The 20,473-nt window shown below is 40.6% G+C and overlaps 1 protein-coding gene across 8 annotated transcripts in view; it reads left to right on the forward strand.

The window, feature by feature from the left end:
* Nucleotides 1–20,473, forward strand: part of camta1a (calmodulin binding transcription activator 1a) — a 451,533-nt gene that overhangs the window by 388,496 nt on the left and 42,564 nt on the right. For 7 of the 8 annotated variants that reach the window (XM_036140494.1, XM_036140498.1, XM_036140504.1 and 4 more), the window contains 4 exons: nt 1,981–2,134; nt 10,428–10,568; nt 12,330–14,626; nt 19,865–19,991. In XM_036140494.1, the coding sequence (XP_035996387.1) occupies nt 1,981–2,134; nt 10,428–10,568; nt 12,330–14,626; nt 19,865–19,991 (2,719 nt within the window). The remainder of the gene's footprint in view (nt 1–1,980; nt 2,135–10,427; nt 10,569–12,329; nt 14,627–19,864; nt 19,992–20,473) is intronic. The other variant, XM_036140490.1, reaches the window with a different exon arrangement.

Consider the following 20,473-nt stretch of genomic DNA (forward strand, 5'->3'; position numbering starts at 1 on the left):
ATCCAGTCCTGCATCTTGTTTAGATGTGTGTGCAGAAATTACAGTGTTTTTGTGCTCATTTGCATAAACAGCTGAATTTACTTTAATCACACCCCCCCCCCCACAAAAAAAACCAAAATGCTTCAACCATGTGTTTACGTCTTACAAAAAAATACTGACCAAAACAAAATAGTTCAAAACAGACAGGTGCAAGGAAAGTGAAGAGTATCTATTTTTTTCTACACAGTATGGCATACATATATATTCCACCCCATTTACTCAGATAGCCCAAAGAAAAGCCAATGTAACCAGTATGTATTTTATCTCAGAGTAAACACAGCTGGTTTGAAGCCCTCAGCGGTTTGTTAGAGAACACAATTAAGCCTTATAAAGACCACAGAACGCAGCAGATGGGTAAGATATAAATTTGTACAAAAGACTTACCTAAGATTAGTTTAAAAGACAGTGTTTCCAGCTTTGAACATCTCCCCGAGTATGGTTCAAGCCATCAAAAAAAAATTAATGGAAAAAGTATGAAACAACTGTGAAACAGCTGCCAACCAACCAAGATATGACAGGCAAGGAGAGGAACCAGGAACTGGTTAATCAAAGAACCAGCCACAAGGCCCATTGTAACTCTAGAGGAGCTGCAAAGAACCTCATATCAGATGGGAGCATCTGTCGACCCAACAGTAAAAAGGGAAGGTGCTCTTTTTGGCCCACATTTGAAATGCTTTGTGTGCCAGAAAACGAGCGCTGAACATAAACATAACATAATGCGGGGGTGCTGTCTTTAGTGGCGACTGGACAGAGCTAAATGCGGGACAATACTGCAAAAAGGCGTGTTAGAGGGTCCAATCGACTTGAGGCCTGGGTGGAGGTTCCTCTTTTTAGCAGGAACACAAACCTAAGCTTACAGCCAAAACTACGACGGCTGAATGGCTTAATTGAAACAATATTATTGTGTTTTGCCTAAATATAATTGAGAAAATAGATGGTAAAGAAGAATGTACCACTATCTGAGTCTCTAGATGTGCAAAGTTAGTCGAAACATTCTTCAAGACTTGCAACTGTAACTGGGAAGTTGTTATATGAAGCGTTTTTACTCCAAGGGGCTGAACATAAATGCATGCCACACTTTTCAGATTTTTATTTTTTAATGTGCAGATATATCATTTTCACAGTAATGCACACTCCATAGCATAAAATCATTAAAAAAAAACAAGGAGGTTTACAGTTTTGTATTAGGTTTTACTTTCACGTGTCTCAAATGAGTGTGTTGAGTGGGAGTTAGATATGATAAAAACTGAACGAGGGACATACCGTGTGTAAGTGTTGGGCAATCAAAGTGAATTGATGTTATTCACACCTGCATAACATTCCTTTAAACACTACCTATTATTCATAAGCTGTCAATTTAGAAAATTTTGCGGAGGTAACCCAGTGATCATTTGCATGCGGTAAATTGTTGAGTTTTGACTTGGTAAATACCGCCAGAGTTAATTGAGGGCATCATCGCACTATGTGGGAGGATTTGACAAAATGCCATAAGTGTGTAACGCTGGCACACGTTGTAATTAACACACATGCAAATAGATCGGAACACATGCATTAGCTCACCCGCTCTGGCGTTTTGAGATGCAGAGATACAGACAGACACATAATGAGTGAGATTATGGTGAATTTCTGATCCCTGATTTGTTCTGCTGCTTGGTTTTAGGAATAAGCATTTTCCCCGTTCTTGTTCATGGGATCTACTGTCAGGTTGAGGTTAACCATAGGAATGTTTTAAGCTCAGCCACATTTCCCTGCCATTAACCAGCTTGCTTTTCCCACATAAAAATCACTCACTTCTGCACTGAATCGACTATTTTCTACTACAGGGTTGGGGTCACCCCTAACCCATCCCATAATCTTGCATTTTTGGGAAATGATACAACAGAGTGTCTATTTGATCATCCTTTCTAAGATGCTCTCCACTTTCTTCTGTTTCTTCCACAGAACCCTGACATTGTGCTTGTCCACTATTTGAATGTTCCAGCCATCGAGGATTGTGGGAAACCATGCGGACCCATCCTGTGTTCCATCAATACGGACAAGAAAGAATGGGCCAAATGGACCAAAGAGGAGCTGATTGGACAGCTAAAGCCCATGTGTTAGTAAAAAAAATCATCAACAACTTTTCTTTTTTTTTTTTTTTTTACCAATTTCTGATACTTGAAATTGAAACTTTAACTACTAAACTTAATTAAAAATAGACTCAGAACAGATTTCAGCTGCTGTAGTGGTTCTGGCTTTTCTTCTTTTTCTTTTTTTGGAGGATTTAACATTCACCCATATGAGCTTATAACTGAAGCTCAACATTAAGCACCCTTAGCACCTAACTCTAGCAAGCATCTTTAGCCGGTATTCCTAGAATCCTATATCACAGTGCTCAATTCCCGGAGATGCCTGATGCTTCTGGGTCATAGTTCGGCTCTTTCCCTTGACCTCTGGCAACCGTCTGGCCAGGCTGAGACAGCAGCTGCCCTCTGTCTGGACCATCGAGGCAGTCAAGGCAGAGTCGGGGCAACAAGCTGATTATTGATTCATGTTAGTGCATGTGAGCAAGAATATTAGACTCACCAGAAATCCCCTGCCACCCCTTCCCAGGCTCTCTCTGTCTCCTTCCTTCCTGAATGGATTGTTTCCCTTTGTTATTAGCTGCACCAAAGATCAGCCAGTTGCACTGCGTGTTTTTCTTTTTTTTTTTTTTTCTTTTACGACTATACATCGGTGCAAAGGCTGAGGTAATGTTTTGGAAAAAGCAGGGGTTTTTTTGTCTGATGACGACAATATCCAAAAGGGGGAATTTGTGAAGGCATTAAAAAACTTTCAGAGTTCCCGTAAGATCCTTTTTAACAACCAGACTGTGATTCTGGTGTGTCTGTCAGGGGCAAGCAGAGCTGTGACTGATATTCCGATGGCCAATTATTGGTGATGTGGCCAGGTGAAGAGGAAGGTGTCAGCAGCTTTATAAGTGCACTCACATGCCGGCTGCATACTGAGTAGGCAGTCCGAGCCTTCATCAGTGAGATCTCGCCTGTATTGTCACCCTCAACACTGCATTAGTTTTAAGACGTTTCGACATAAAGTCTTACCTCAGGACAGCGTCAGAGCAACAAAGATCCACTATATTCATTACATCTGTGGCTTAATGTACAAATCAAGCTTCATTTGCAATAATGTGTGAAGCCATTAACTTTAGCAGTTGTTGGGACAGAGACTGTGAGAGTGAGATGCCTTCTAGCTGCCAGGCAACATGGGGGTGGGGGTGGGGGGGTGTAACATAAAGAGCAAGAATTCCCTCTCCTGCTTTCTTTCTGCTCTTGCTGTCTGACTTTCTTCTCCTCTGTTTCCCCCCCCTTCCTGCTGGAGCACAGAGCATGCCAACACCACCTGATTCATGGAGAAACATTGCCATCTAGTGGCCATGTGAGGCAGCGAACCTCCTCCGAAAAGAGGATAAAGTTTCAGTGCTGTGAATTAACCATGCGTTGCTTTGTCTCCAATTAAATCTTAGCTCTAACCTTAACCACTCGCACTTTTTTTCCAGAATTACCTTGAATCATTATATTTCTTCAATAGTTTTGACTTAGAGTAGTTATCCACCACCCAAAAAGACCATACACACACATTCGAGGTACAAATCCCCCTTCTTGCTCAGAATTGTCCAAAACCACTAGATGTTTGACAAATTAATACAAATGCAAGAATTTTTATGAACATGTTGAGAACCTGTGCCCGTATTCACAAAGATTCTCAGAGTCCTCTCAGAGAGCACTTTTTTTTAGCCTAAAAATTCCCATCTGTGTCTGAGAGTGACTCTGAGTAAGGAAATGACAGAAAATTAGATCTTAGTGAGGAGATATGGTATACCCAGTTGTGAGGTGTGACTCTGTCTTTTAAAAGCTGAGATAGGTTGACAGTACAAAAAACAATACAACTGTGCTCCTAGTGATCAAAGGAGAGAAATTAACCGATTAGGCTGGATTAAAAAATGTGTGACATGATGATGAAATTCAGCAAAATGAGCCTCAAAATGTTTGAACACACCTTATTTCCATCCTAATCATTAGTTTGATTTGCTTATTGTTAAGTACTAGCCTTTCATTTTACTACTTTAACTGTTTGATATTAATGCGCATTCACCTGTCAGCATTTTACTGAGATCGCCTGCTTGTGTAAAACTGGTTGTATTTGGCATAACGACTGACACAAAACGGAGAAGAAGGGTGTAAAAAAACAAACAAACTGAGCAGCGACGCATCTGTTCACTCATTTGGAGAATAGAGGAGATTTGAGAGGTAAATTGGTCCCTGGATCACAGTGCAAATACACAGACTTTGAAGCATATTGCCGCAGATCAATGCATATTTTTCTCTGCGCGTCTTGGTGCTTTTACGCACCAGCCTGAAAAGCAAAAAGCTCTCCGTGCAGCGATCATGAGCAAGGAGACGGCATGACAAGCGAACTGCTTGATGACCATTTAGGCTACTGACGTTATCATGCAATGCACAAAATGCTTTCTCGCCTCTTTAATATATATTCTTTGCAAATTTCTTCACTTTTTATTCATGATTATTCCATTTTATTTAAATTTTTTTCCCTCATATTTATTTATCCTCAGTAAAATTATGTTATAGAGCCGTGCCTTTAACCCGTTGGGCTGCTGAAACTAATTACTTTCTCTCTATGGGAATTATAAAGTTTATATTATCTACATATTATTAATTGTAGGATCGTGAAATAAGTTTATGTGCTTATTTCCTTTGCTGTTTAGGTGGTGGATCAGCCAATAAGCTCTCTCTGTTTCCACTATCTTCAGACACTTAGGCTCGCTAAAAGTCCTCCTCAGCACACCTAACAGTTTTTACACTTTAGGGAGCTCTCTTAAGGTTTAGGATGCTTTGTGAATAATGATTATCTCACTGAGGTAAAATTCTAAGAAAAATCTTAGAATTAGGGACATCGTTTAAGGAAATGTTACCTAAAATTATGAGACTAAGAGCTACTTTTAGTCTTAGGATTTTTGTGAATATATGTTTGGCTATAGTACTGTTTATCTTTCTTTCTTTCTTTCTATCTTTCTTTCTTTCTTTCTTTCTTTCTTTCTTTCTTTACATTTTTTCATGCTATAATGACCATTTTGATTGTAACTGACTCAGATTTATTTTACAAAGTTCGGCACAGTTGGGAAGTAAAAGGAAAGTCTTACATGCATCTTTATTTTTTTGTTTTAAAATTTAAATCTGAAAAATATGTGCCGTGCATTTCTATTTAACCTCCCTCTACTCTGACCCCAAAAATGCAGCGCAGCTAAGAGACTTCAGAAGTTGCCTATCTGGTAAAAAGAGTCCACTTGTGTGCAAATTAAGCTCATTATAAATACAACTTTTTGCCACAAATCTGGTCTTTATGAAAGAGCGGCTAGAAGAAAGCCAAAAAATTTCCATGTTTGTCGTTTACATGACTGAATCTCGGTCTCTGTCAGTCATTTGATTTCAAAATGGAACTATTTGGCCTACATGAGAAGCCCTACGTGTGGGCAGATAACTAACATTGAAACATCTCCCTGAACAAACAATCATCTATACTGAATACAGGATTATCAGGGGAGAAAATCTATTTAAGGTCCAATCATAACACAACCCTAAACATGTAGTCAGAGCCGGGATGGTATATATTAAAAGGATATAAATTGGTAAGAATGGCAAAGTCAAAGTTTAGCTATAAATCTAACCGAGAAATTTTTGTAGGACTTGAAAACTCATGTCCATAAATGCTCCCCGTGTTTTCTGACCGAGTTTAAGCTATTTGGCAAAGATTAATGGGCAAATATTTTGTTATCTGGATGCACTAAGATGTCAAAGGATTGCAGCTGTAAAGGTGACTCTACAAAGTACTGACAGTTTAAAATCCATATGTCATCTTTCTTTCCACTTCACTATTATTAACTACTTTGTGTTGGTTTAACCCATAAAATTCCAATAAAACACATTGCTGGTTTAGGATTCTATTCTTTAATAAGAAAAATAAAAATTAGGAGGTATTAATCATTTTCTAATGTAATCTCCTTACTTGCTAAGCTAATTTTTGTGTGAATGCAATGTTGCTATCATACCAAATGTTCTTCTTCTATTTTGGACCTGTTTTGATTTTCTCTTTCCTTTCTTATTTCTGTCACAATACGTTACAAAACGGTTGACAGAAAGAAGAAGAAAAAAAGGGGGGATTTTATTTACCAGTTAAACATGAATTATCTATATAAAATCAGATATGCTTTTAGCCTGCGAACGGTTTAAAGACGCTCTCGCCCAGAGGTTCAAATAGAAGCGCTGTTAAAAACAAGTCTACGTCAAGCTTAGTCATCCACGACACGCTGTGGCGTCTGATGAGAAGGACGCGAGGCGACGGGGCGGGGCGGAGTGTGAGAGTGGGACATCACTACTCAATGAGGCTACAGTTCCAGCACAGCCGGCTTGATTTACTTTTTACATCAAATGAAGCAAACACCCCATCCTCCACAGCGACGCCCCACAGCCTCACTGACAGCAGCTCTAACCAACATGGACAGACAAACCGCTGGCCCCCCAAGGGTCGATGGTTTTGGGCCAAAGAGGACAAGTTGGACAAGAAGCCTACTGTGGGAACTATTTTATTCCACTGTCCCATGTTGTTCCCAGAGTTCTGCATGACGAGGTGCCGCCATTTTCATGACAGCATTCAGTCACGTAAATGATCGTCTGACTCGGTTGTTGCGTGGTCCCCCCCACTGTTTCTGACTATGATTAAGCCTCGTGGCACTGCTCCTGTCATGTCTGCTTTGGAGTAAAACACTCAATAAGAAGAGCAGACAGGCGGACACAGGGGTAACTGTACATCAGCCACCCGGAGCCTTCGGGGGTGACACTCGTCTAGATGAGGAGGACTGTGGCAATCTGGCATGAGCGATTAGGAAGGAGAGGAGACGGGATTGTTAAGACGAAGGCATTGCCCTGCCTGGTGGATGGAGTTTGTTGTGTTAGGCTCTCGCTCTCGCTGTTAAGATGTCAGCTTAGAAGAAAGGACACTCCTCTGTCCTGCAACATGCTCACTGGCTTTACCGTGAACGTTCAGGAGCATTTTTGTTATGCTGATATCCTCATTATGTCTTTATTAGTGATTTTTGCATCGACTCATTAGTGCAATTTGCATTGCATCTGTCAGAAGGTTAATGGTGAGTGAAGCCTCGCCGTTTAGTCAAGTCTCCAGACACAAACAATTATTTGTGCAGCAATTAAATTGAAATTAGACAAAACTTTTCTTTCATATTTGCTCTGTACACATTTTTTTCTCTCCCACCACTCACTGTGGAATAAAGCCTAAATTAATCTCACTTCATAATGTTTTTATTACATACCACTCCGAGTTGTCAGGGGACTGTGGGATCTTGGTTTGATCACAGCGCCTCTACTGACATCTGCTGGTGACAGCTTGTAATGTAATCTGCTAGAAGATGTTAAAATCTTTCAAGTTTGAGCCCCGATCTCACTCTTCTTCAGTCGTGTTTTTCCAAGCTTCTTCCAATGTAAATTAACAGTTTTTATCTTTAATCCACAGTACAGCTCATCTTCCCTTGAAACTTCTCCTTTATCTCAAATGCAAACAGCAAATGTTCAATGCTGTAAACTCTCTCTCTCTCTCTCTCTCTCTCTCTCTCTCTCTCTCTCTCTCTCTCTCTCTCTCTATATATATATATATATATATATATATATATATATATATATATATATATATATATATATATATATATATATACCTCTCTCTCTCTCTATATATATATATATATATAGAGAGAGAGAGAGAGAGAGAGAGAGAGAGAGAGAGAGAGAGAGAGAGATATGTCTGCCAACGTCTGATATGTTAGATTTTTTTAGCACGATGATGTGTGTGTGTGTGTATATATACATACATATGCTTCTTTTTTAACCAAAAGAGCCACTGAAGTGTAGAGGCCTTAAATTAAAGCTTGCTTGATTTTGTCTGATAGTCCAAATATGCTTCTGCTGTGAAATATTACCTTTTTCTACGGATGAGAGCCTAAGCACTGTAGCACTCAGTGGTGTCTCCTACCAGGCTTTTATGGCCACTAAAAAGCACTATCTGTCTCATCAGATATCATGTCTGCTTGACAAGTGGAGCAATAGAAAGTATTAGCAGGTGGCACTGAGCTGTGACTGAAGGAGGGAGGGGAGTTTTCCTGGAGAAAGGCAACCCTTTCTCCCTTGGTGTAGCAGCAGCTGCTTGGTGATTTTCCTCCCCACAGGTTTTAAGAACAAAGTCCCAGATCGGGGGCGGAGGTTGAGTTGAGATCAGGTTTGCATCGGTTTCGTCAGCGCTCACGTGCAGGATCTCGTAGCAGAGGATCAAACGCTGAGACAAGGAAATGGAAAGAGAAGAATCACAACTAAGCAGCGTGACAGCTCCACTGGTTCATTCATGTGTCATCATCATGGTGGGCATGAATGCCATATAGAGTTTGCCCTTGATATCATTTATTTGATCAGGGCTTTTTTTTTCAGGTTTGATGAAATAAACACAAGAATCACAACTGAGAATTGAATGTGGATTTGTTTGAATTTAATCCTGAAACAGTCCAAATTATTTATACAAACTACAAGTGTACTACATACACTCTAAATAATAGTTGCTTATCTCCCTTAGAAAGTTCCACCGAGACCAGGCATTTTGCAGTCTTCAGCAACCTTCTTGGTAGAAGACAGACTTATACTTTCTATCCACGGAGCGAGTTTTTAAGTTTCTTTCACAAATGTGTGGTACATGGTTGAGATGCCTTGAGAAGGTCATAAAAATGCAGAATGATAGTCTTCTGTGTCCATTTTAAAATAAGTTTTAGATATTTCTTCTGACTGATGTCCCAGTTAGTTCTTATAAAAGGAGAAACAAAAATAAAACAACACATTCTCATTGTGGTAAAAGTATTGTGCCTCATCCAGATGCAACACGACAATGCAACCAATCACTCTTATACATGTGAACTCTACAAAACAGGGTGTATCATAAGCAGTACTCATTCTAGAGGACTTGATGTTTCACAAAATGCAGTTAAGTTTCTTAACTTTGGAATTAATTAACATAATGTGTTTAATATGTCAACAATTTTGAGATAGGAAAGTAGTTTAGCAAGTTGGACCTGAATCATGTGCTTTTTGTGGCCCTTACCAAGTTTCTGGCTGAATACTTGACCACAGCTCCACATGGATTTGAGATCTGGAGCACCCATGATGCTTAGAGTCAGTCTTGTTTTATTCATTCCAAAATCTGTTTTAGATCTTTGTCCTGTTGGAGCACTCCAGTGTTCCCAAGTTTTGTTATTGATTTGAGGTGAAGTGGAAGGATTTGAAGATAATCCTTCACTTTTTTTTGTCTCACTTACTGCACTCAACCAATTCCACTAGCAGCAAAAACCATACTTTGAGTTAACCATACTTTGACTTATCATTATACTTTGACTTTTTTTAAATATAAATATTAACATTTTGGACAAATAACACAATCTTTGTCTCATTTTTAGTTAGAAAAATCCCCAGCAGGCTTTTGCCATGTCTTTTTGGACAACTGAAACTCAGTACATAGAGAGCTAAAGGAGGCTCTTACAACCAGTCAAAACTGTTTTTAATGCATAAATCAGGCTTATATTAACCCTTTTAGAAAGCTTTAATTTCAGCCCTATTAAACATTTGTGGAATATGCTGAATACACTGTCAAGAAGAGGAATTAAATATTCAGTCAGAATTATGACTAAGCTTGTTAACAGCGACAAAAAGAGTGCGTTTGAGATGGAATTCTCCTAGGTATGCTAATTCAAATATGAGTTGTTATGTAAGTAAATATTCGACTCTGACCCTGTACAGATTAGACAAATTTCACAATAAGTTTTTGTTTTTTTAAATTCACCATCCGTTAATTAAGTTCTTGTGCGACCATTTCACCCTGAAAAATGAACCTTGCAAATGCATCATTGTATGCAAAATCCTAAGAGCATTGATCGGTGTGAGCACATATAAACGTCTTACCAGAACTGTGAGGCTTCTCATGAAGATAAGGGAAAGCCAGCAAAATAAAACTGCTCAAAACAACATAATCAAAACGTTTTGTTAAAAGAAGGTCTTTTAACAAAACTCCAACAAAAATTTACCAAAGCATCATAAGTTGATTTTTCACTTTGGGGAAAATTATAAATTAGATATTTTCTGCTTTGCAACTGCAGTTGCGTGCATTCCGAGGGGTGTCCTGACTGAAGGAGGGGGGCTACAGACAGGGGCAGTGGGTGGGGGTGGAAGGCTGGCGTGGCTGGTGGTCTGTTGAGCTGGCTGACATCTCTGTCTCCTCCTCTCTCCCGGCAGTTCATGGCATCAAGTGGACTTGCAGCAATGGGAACAGCAGCTCTGGCTTCTCAGTGGAGCAGCTAGTGCAACAGATTCTGGACAGCCACCAAACTAAGCCGCCTCCCCGGACTCACAACTGCCTCTGCACGGGTACCCTGGGTAAGGGCTAGCGGGTGGGACAGTGTCTTCTTATGGAACAAAATAAATTGCAAAAACCTCTAAACACTGGTTTGTGTGATAGATTAGACGAGGTAACAAACGAATTTCACAACTAGGTGTTGTTTCGGCTCGGTATGTTTTTGTTCCACTGTCCGTGTTCAGATTAATTTTGTAATAGCCCAGCTGATTTAAATGTAAAGGCAGTTATTTGGATAGTAAATCTTTTCTCTCACTAACTTCTGCTTATGGAGCTTAAATTTAATATATTTATTTATATATAATTTTATGTCAATTCACCAGGTTTCCCTAAGCTTTCTGTCTGTTTTTTTTTTTCAATAGATCTTTAAAATGAAGGTATAACTAAACTAGCACAGTAAGATATTACTGCGCTGCTTTAAAATAATGTATTAAGATACTACAACATTTACAGAGGAGTATGAGATGAGTTTTTGGTCAATTATTTTTAATGTTTAGAGGTTTAAAAAGCCACGCATGTCCTGAAACCTATTGTATCACCCGGTCTGCACTTTACTGGTCAGTTTGGCCCATTTCCCTTGCTCTCAATTTACTTCTGTTTATTTTCTTTTGCCCAATTTACTACCAATGTCTCCTAAAAGCATATAACAAGACAAAAACAGTCCAGATAATATAAAGTTTTATCTAAACTATTGAGTTGAAAATTGTCTTAATAAATTAATGCCAGATAAAGTAAGTTATAGGTTTCAAAAAAATATTTTGTAATTATCTGATAAATGTGTAAAATATACTTTCTTATTCAGGTTTGAAGTATGTTGTCATATGCACTAAGCACATTGTACATGAAACAAATGCTATGAAACATCTTTTGTCTGTCTGCCAACCTGTAATTTTAAAATAGATGCATCAATAATGTATACAACTTAGAAAATAAATAACCTAAAGTTAAAATGCCTTTAAATGATCTATACTATCTATATCCATGTCATATTTTCTCTAGATAACTGTATAAATAGGCAAATACATGGATTGATTGACCCTGTTGTATTTTTGCTACATAGTGTACTGTACTTTTAGGAAGTGTGAGCTTATGTGCATAATATCATGGGAAAACAATTTGTTGTCCCGTATTTCCAGTCTTCCTAACAGCACTTGGAGAAGGAAGAATAGCTTACCTATTTAATTTTGCTACTGGTCTCAGGTTTACCATAAATTCAATAAATGTTCCTAATTCTTATATTATTTCAACAGCCCTCTGCATTACAAATGTTTTTATCTTTGTTTCAGTTTTGTATTCTGTTTGTAGAAGACCCAAACACAGAAAGATTGCAGTTTCATTTTAGGTTCAAGGTTAAATGGAGAATAACTTGTCCAGAGCAAAAAAACAACAATACATGAGTGTCAGGTGCAGGAAGAACACTGGGAACATTTTCATTTCATTACATTTTTATAGAATCTTTCAAACATACTAAAGCAGTTTGTTCTTTTCTATCTGCAATAACCTGCGACATTTAATTTAGTATTGTCTAAGTGATTCTGAAATATAAGTTACTTTTCTTAAGAAAAGCTAAAGCTCAAGCAAAGTCATGCAAGGCTTCTTCTACACTTCAAATGTCGTACACTTACTATAAGCCCAGTTATGTGATTTTTACAGAGAAAATACCTTTTGCCAAATTCATTAGAACTACAAATCCTCCATCTTTGTTTTGTTCATATAACTGTTTAATGATTTTTTTTTGTGTGTAATTGACATTTAAATAAATTAATCTTTGTGCCTTTATATAGGTGCAGGGAGCAGTGTACACCACAAATGCAACAGCGCCAAACATCGCATCATCTCCCCTAAAGTGGACCCCCGTTCTGGGGGCTACAGCAGTGCACACTCTGAGGTACAAAACAATGATGTGTCTGAAGGGAAGACTGAACACAGTGGCCACGGTGGAGGAAAAGGCTCTGGGGGAGGAGGCGGAGGGGGCACTGCCAGGGAGAAACGCAATGGCAAAGTCCACAAGCCTGTCCTTCTGCACCAGAACAGCACAGAGGTGTCATCCACCAACCAGGTGGAGGTCCCTGACACCACGCAGAACTCCCCGGTGTCCATCAGCAGTGGCCTCAACAGCGACCCAGATATGGCCGACAGCCCCGTGGTGACAGGGATGACCCATGTACCCTCTGTCATGTCTGGCCTGTCGCAGAGTGTCTTTATGTCTGAGGTCACTGGAGAACCCGTCTATAGCATGTCTCCAACTGGAGGTCCCAATGCTCACCTGATGGGTGCAGACGCCTCCTCACAGGGCTTGGTGCTGTCCATGACCGCTGATCGACACAAATTTGCCTTCCCCGGAGGAGGAGGAGGAGTAGGGGAACCTGGGACTACCACGGCAGGAGACGGGCTGTCCATGTTGTCTACAGCGGGTGTGTCTGAAGAACTGGTGCTAACCAGCAGTCTCGATACTGGAACCATCAAGATTCCAGAAACCAATATGAACTTTGATCCTGACTGCTTCTTGAACAACCCCAAACAGGGCCAGACCTACGGCGGCAGCGCTCTGAAGACAGAGGGCAACTCGTCCTCAACATCCTCTTCCTCCAGTGGCAGCAGTAGCACCAACGGGAGTCTCCAGCGCTCCCCCGACATGTCAGACAACAGCTACCCCTTCAGCTCAGCTCTCGTAAAAAACATCAAGACAGAAGACACATCATTTGAACAGCAGATGAAGGAAAGTGGTTACCAGGTCGGGGGAGTAGTGAACTGCGGTGGAGGGGTGTCATCTGGTGCTGGATCAGGTCAGGGGAGCCTTAGTCTGACCCCAACAGGCTCTCTGCTTCCTTCAGGAGGGGGGCTTAGTCCCAGCACCACTTTAGAGCAGATGGATTTTAGCGCCATTGATCCCAAGCAAGAATATACTTCTAGTGCTACCACAGTGAACTATGGGCAGGCCATTCCTAGTCCACATATGCAACACCAGAACCGTTCGCCCACCTTCTTCCTGCAGGATGCTTCTCAAGCCAGCCAAACGCAGCAGGGCAGGTCAAACATGGGCCAGAAATCACATCTGATGGAGCACAACTCCCATGACACTGGGGCTTATATGGGACTGCAAGTGGTAAAAACTGAGTCTCCTGGTAGCAATGGCCACCTTCATCATCACCATCAGAGCCAGACGCAGCACAGGGCCAATTGCAACAGAGGTTCCCCCACAGAGGGGTCCGGCCAGGCAACTTCTCTCCAGCTGCTGCAGTACCAGGGGCCGTTTCCTGGGCTGGGGACGGAGCATGAAGAGGTTGCCGGTCTAGAGCAACCAAGTAACGTGAATCCAGCTCAGGCTGGAGCCACGGAGAATGGAGGTAAGAACCTCCTCAAGCCAGGGGATCACATTCAGGCATGTGGAGCTGGAAGCAGAGAGGGAGGGCGAACAGAGCACTACCTGCAACAGGCTTCAGATGGTAGCAGCGGAGGGGCAGTTGCTACAGGCGAAGGAGTAACAATGCATAATGGAAACAGTGATGGTAGCAACCGCACCCATCAGCTACAACCTCTTCTCCAAGGCACAAGTATGGTGCAGGGACTTTACAACGCAGTGGGAGCCCATCAAGGTCTGACCGGAGCCGCTAATAATGGAGGCGCAGGCGGAACCGGCATGGAAATAAGTCTGGACCACTTTGACATATCTTTTGGTAACCAGTTCTCTGACCTCATCAATGACTTCATCTCAGTGGATGGCAGCGGCACCGCCATGTCTGCTGGAGGGGCCCTGTACGCTCACCAGCTAGTCACAGCTCACAACACCGAGAATCAGAACACAGCCGGTGGGCCCCCCCAACAGGGCCAGGAGGATGGCGGAGCCAGGGGCTCGGGCTACAGCCCCTCAGAGCTCTGCCTTCAGCCTTGTTGCAGTCCTCAGTCTCTGAGCGGAGGGGCGGGAGCAGGAGGCAACACCGGAGACGCTGGATCGTTGTCCTACATGAATGTTGCAGAGGTCGTCTCAGCAGCTGTCGCTCAGGGGGCTTTGGGGATGTTACAGGCCACTGGCCGACTCTTCATGGTCACTGACTACTCCCCAGAGTGGTCCTACCCAGAGGTGAGTGAAAGGAGTCCTTGCTTCCTCTCTGTTTTTTGTTTGTGTGCTTGTTTCTTGTGCGGGCAAACACATTAAACTGAGATCATAGACACATGGGTTATTCAATGACTTTAGACTTTAGAGTTTACTTCATTAGGTCCCCGAACAGCAACTCGTTTGCAACAAGTAATAGTAGCAGTAGTAGTAGCAACCATCACACAAACAATACAGACAATAGACAAGACAGGAGGATAAGAAGTGGCTTATAAAATAGATAAATCTAAAACACACATTTGTAAACTATATAAAACTGGAGCTAAGACTTCAAGTAAAGATTAACGATCAAAGCTGAAGTTGAAGTTAAAACATCTGTGAAACTATAACAAAGTCAGATTTACAGCAAAAGTTTTTGACAACTTTAGGAGACAGTAAGACAATGCCTCCTCCCTCAGTAACTGCTATCGTGTTTTATGCTTTCTGTTGCAAACTGTCAGTTTAAACGTCTCAATAAAATCTCACAGCTGGCCAGCAGCTCCAGTCATGTTCAGTAAACTGTGCTTGCAGCACTGAGCTTCTGAGGTTTCAACAAGAACTTTTCTGGCTTTTCGACCATACGTTTCTTTATCAGACTGCAAATTTAGATTAGTTAACAACCAGTTTAGCCAGTTTCCAAATGTAATTCAAGTTAGTCTCATTCAGATTATAACAGCAATTGGTCAAATGTCGTCTATGAAAGGGAGCCCAGCAACTGCATCAAGTCACTGACTTTACAGGAATCCCTTCTCCTGAGCAAGCATCTGGCAACGATGGAAGGTAATGACTCCCTTTTAGCAGGAAGAAAGTTCCTACAGAACCAGGCTCAGTTTAAGGGGCCATCTGCCAAAACCAACTGGGGATTTGCAAAGTCTATACATGGAAAGAGCATCTTTAAAAGAGGGAAATTTGGAATGCTTTGCAAAAGTGTTTTACTCGCCATGGCTTTTTACCTGTTTGTTACATTCCAACCTCTAATTTAAATGCTTTTTTGTTTTTTATTTTGCGATGGAACTGCACAAAACAATCCTTAGTTGGTGAAGTGAAATAAAAAATATATGTATAAAAAATAAATGAATAAAACAAAAAACTGAAAACTGGCATGTGCATATATGTCCACCAATATATCCTTTGCTATGAAGCTCCTAAAACAGAGGTCTTCAATCCTGGTCCTCAGGATCTACTGTCCTATTTTAAAAATATGACCATGTGTCTCTGCCCCACCACGTCTGTATCAAATGATTGTATGGCCTCCTCAGCATCCCCCAAGGGCTGCAGAGGCCTGTCAATCACTCATTTACTTAGGACAGTAGTGTGGAGGCAGGGAAATGCCGGAAACATGCAGGACAGTGGGTCCTGAGGACAAGTGTTGAAGACCCCTGCACTAAAATGTTCTGGTGCATCCAATTTCCTTCAAAAGTTACATAATTAGTTAAATGAAGTCCACCTGTGTGCAATCTAAGTTTCACATGATCTTTCAGAATAAACCCACCTTTTTCTGAAAGGCCCAGAGGCTACAACACCACTAAGCAAGAGGCATCACACCGTGAAGACCAAAGAGCTCTCTGAATGTGTTAGGGACAAAGATGTTGAGGACAAGTCAGGGGTTAGGAAAAGTATCCAAATCTTTGAAGTTCCCCTGGAGCACTATCAAATCTATCATCTTCATCAAATGGAAAGCACATGTTACCACAGCAAACCTGCCAAGAGAGGGCCGCCCATCAGAACTCGCAGACCGGGCTAGGAGGGCATTAAGCAGGGAGGCAGCACAGAGAGCAAAGGTAACCCTGGAGGAGCTGTGGAGTTCCACAGAAGAGACTGGAAGATCTGTCCGTGAGACCACAATAATCAATCTGTCAATCAAAGTTTATTTATATAGCACTATTCAACAATCCATATGATGCACAAAGTGCTTTACAAGCTAAAATACAAACAAAAAGATGCTGAGGCAAAAAATATAAAAATATAAAAATGTAAAGGAAAATGAGAGGAGATGAAAACTAAAAAGAAATGCATAATAGCACAATTCAAAACTGTTTTTTAGAGCTATATATAAAAATAAAACCATAAAAAAACATTATCCACAGCTGAACAGCTAGGAGTGAAGGGTCTGTCTGAACAGATGCGTTTTTAGCTGCGATTTAAAGACTCTTAGCTCAGTAATCGAATGTAGCTCTGGTGGTAAAGCGATCCACAACTTAGGAGCAAAAACAGCAAAAGAACGATCACCCCATCTTTTGCACCTAGTATTGGGTTACAAGCTCTGATGAGCGCAGAGCCCTGACGTTGTGGCGAACAGTTAAAAGTTCAGATAAATATGCTGGAGCAAGGTGATTTATGACTTTAACAGCAAACAGCAGGACTATAAAGTCTATCCTAAAGTGAACTGGAAGCCAGAGGAGAGAGGGTGTGTTCGGTAGCGTTTTAAAGAAACCGAGCAGCTGCATTTTGGACCAGACGAACCTTATGGTGAATGGACTGGCTGACCTCTGCATACAGAGCATCGCAGTAGTCCAGCCTTGAACTATTAAATGCATGTATTGCCTTTTCCAGATCAGCCCGGGACAGAGCAATAAGCCATACACTATAGAGCTGGGCTTTATGAAAGAGTCTCCAGAAAACAAAAATCAAAAGGGAAGTTTTGAATTTGCCTAAAGCCATGTGGGTTACTCCCTAAATGTAGGGAGGAAGGTGATCTGGTCAAATGAGGCGATATGTTCGGCACAAATCCAACAAATCCCATAACCTCAAGAACACCACCCTCACAGTGAAACATGGTGGTGGCAGCATAATGCTGTGGAGATGTTTTTTTTCAGCTGTGGGTACTAGGAAACTGGTTAAGGGAAAGCTGGATGGTGCTAAATACAGGGATATACTTGAGCAGAACCTGTGTCAGTCTGCTTGTGATTTCAGACTGGGACAGAGGTTAAAAAACTTTCAGCAGGACAATGACCCGGAGCGTACTGCCCAAACAACACTCAAATGGTTTAAGGCGAAACATTTAAATATGTTGAAATGGCCTTGTCAAAATTGCTGTTCACCAGCAAAAAACATCCAACATGAAGGAGCTGGAGCAGCCTTGAGGAAAGGGCAAAAATCCCAGTGACAAAAAGTGGTGAGCGCAGAAAGAGTGATGCAGAGCCACTTGCAGCTGTAATTGTACCAAAAAGTGGCTCTACAAAGTACAGGCGTTGGGGGGAACAGTTATGCACACTGAAGTTTTCTGTTATTCTGTCCTTTTCGTTGTTTGCTACAGAATAAAGCAAACACATCTTAGAAGTTGTAGGCGTGTTCTGTAAATGGAATGGTGTAGCTTCTCACAGCATTCATTTTAATTCTAATGGACTGTTTCACAAAAGAGGTAAAACAAGGCTTGACTTAGTGTGATCAGTGCATCCTGGTTTTATCCGTTTCATAAAGGCCAAACCAGGCCCAGTAGGTGCGTCTATGTCAAGTCAGGTTTAAGTAAGTCAGGTAAATGCCAGCTCCCAGCTTTTTTCATGAGACCATGAGGTCGATCACAGATTCACTGATGCTACAATGAATGATTGCGTGTGCCAAACTTCAAACCAAACAACCAACATCTTTTGATGGAACCTTATGAGAAACGGAAGCACATCAGAAAGGAAAGACTGCTGCTATTTTTGAAGGGAAACACATTTCTTTGAAACTACTTCTATGGCAAAAAAAAAAAGTTAAACCATTTTATCTGATCTATCCGATTCTGTGACTCTAGAGGGCGCTGTATCGCTGACTGTTCCATAACCCCTGAAAGAAAACTGGTAGAGGGATGAAACTTTTTCAGCAGACAGCCTGTGCAGAACAATGTTCACCTCAGATCAGATTTTAATAGTGGCATTGATGATTGATACAAACACGAGTTGCATTTAAAACATTAAGCATAGACTCTAAAACAAATTGAAATAATATGTAGTATACATGATATGCAATGGAAATTATTAGTTATATTAATTAACATTACATTCTTGCCCTTAACAGTTATTAAGTCACTGAGCCTTGGGGTTTGTTTGGGGGTTTTTTTTCTTCCTTTTGGGGCTGTGAGATTGCGTATTTTGCGCACGTGACGAGAAATATGTTTGTTCTGGAGGAGTCACAGAATTTCATGGAAGATGGTGTAACACCAGACCACCTTTGCTTCTTCATTTCTCATTTATCTAATCCCTTTAACACATGCAATAGTCTATAAAAGGCCTTTCTATCAAACAAAGCATCATGGTATGGGCTACCATCATAATTTTAAAATAATAATAGTACCTAACTGAATGGCAATATATCATTGTTTTTTTTTAATGTAGGCTGATTAAAAAAAACAACAACAAAAAAAAAACAGAATTACTGACAAAACGCATTTGGTTTCTGATCGGTGTGACTGCGGACCAAATAGATAGGGCAACAGGATTACTTAACCTGGTCTGGAGCAGGATAGCGGCACAGAATAAATGTTAACTTATGTGCTACTGATTTTGTGAAACTGAGTCGAGGCTTAATTCAACCAGGATATCTGGAAAATCACGGTTTAATCATCCATCTTGGATTTGTTACACAGCTCTCTGGTTGTGAGGAAGACAAAACACTTAAAAATGCCAATTGTGATGAATACTTTTGTAAAACATTGTGCAGTTAATGGTGGCAATAGCTTCATGGCTACTAAGTACATATTGTTTCGATAAATTTTAAACAAAATAAAATGTTCCAGGATGATGTGATCATTAAATCAAAATCCTATACTTTACCAGTCTGGACTAAATCAGCTGCACTTTTTGTTAAAAAATATGCAACTAATTTGCTAGTCACTGAAAGGTGTAGGCCTATCGGTTCTAATGTATTCAGAATATCATCTTATTGTCGTCTTCAATGAATAGTGGGATTTGCAATTTTCTGCACATTAAAGATTATAGATATTTTTATCTTTTTCTTTTTTAGCTTTTCAAGCCCTCCATTTATCTGTATAACTTTTAATGTTGCCTGTGTAATGCCACCATTTAACCTCTGGAGGGCACCAGAGTGGTGCTAGTGGTGTTTTTGGGTCACAATATTATTGGATTTCCACATGATGGCAGCAGAGATTAATTAAATTAAGTTGTTGGCCACCTACATGAGTTTCAGCATCTTTGTACGGTAGTTGTTCGGTTAACAGTAAACGCTTCAACTTAGTTTAGCAAAAGTATTGTGGGCCCGTTTTATAATCATGATTTGTGCTTTCAGGGTGGAGTGAAGGTGCTTATTACTGGTCCATGGCAGGAGGCCAGCTCAAATTACAGCTGCTTGTTTGACCAGATCTCGGTTCCAGCCTCTCTCATCCAGCCAGGCGTACTGCGTTGCTACTGCCCAGGTAGTAAAGAGAAAACTTGCAATGCTGTCATAATAGCAGTTCTTAACATTTGTTTCCCCTATAATATAATTTGTTTTTATAATATGATGCCCAGTTTAGCATAATTCTTTTGAATGTTGATATTTTTTTTATTATTTGATGTGTGGTATGTAGTCCTTTCTTACTACTAGTGAAGGAGTCCCTTCTTAATCCAGTTTGGTAACTTAAGCCCTAATTTCTTTGTTTATTTTTCTTTCAACCAGGCAGGTTGATGCAAACAGACTTGACTGAACCATTACTGCAAAACTGTCCACTTTATATAAAGTAGTCACTGTTGTGCATTGTCCCTTGGGTGACATCTTTATTGATGATAATCTCTTTTTAGTAGAGGTTTGTTTTAATATTTAGTTGTTGTTGCTTTTTGTATTATTAAGTTACACCTTCGTCCTGCCTGGATAATCTAATAAAAATAAGCCTACATGATCAAATGTGCCTCATGGACT

This window comes from Fundulus heteroclitus, chromosome 1 (assembly GCF_011125445.2).
Source record: "Fundulus heteroclitus isolate FHET01 chromosome 1, MU-UCD_Fhet_4.1, whole genome shotgun sequence".
NCBI lineage: Eukaryota > Metazoa > Chordata > Actinopteri > Cyprinodontiformes > Fundulidae > Fundulus > Fundulus heteroclitus.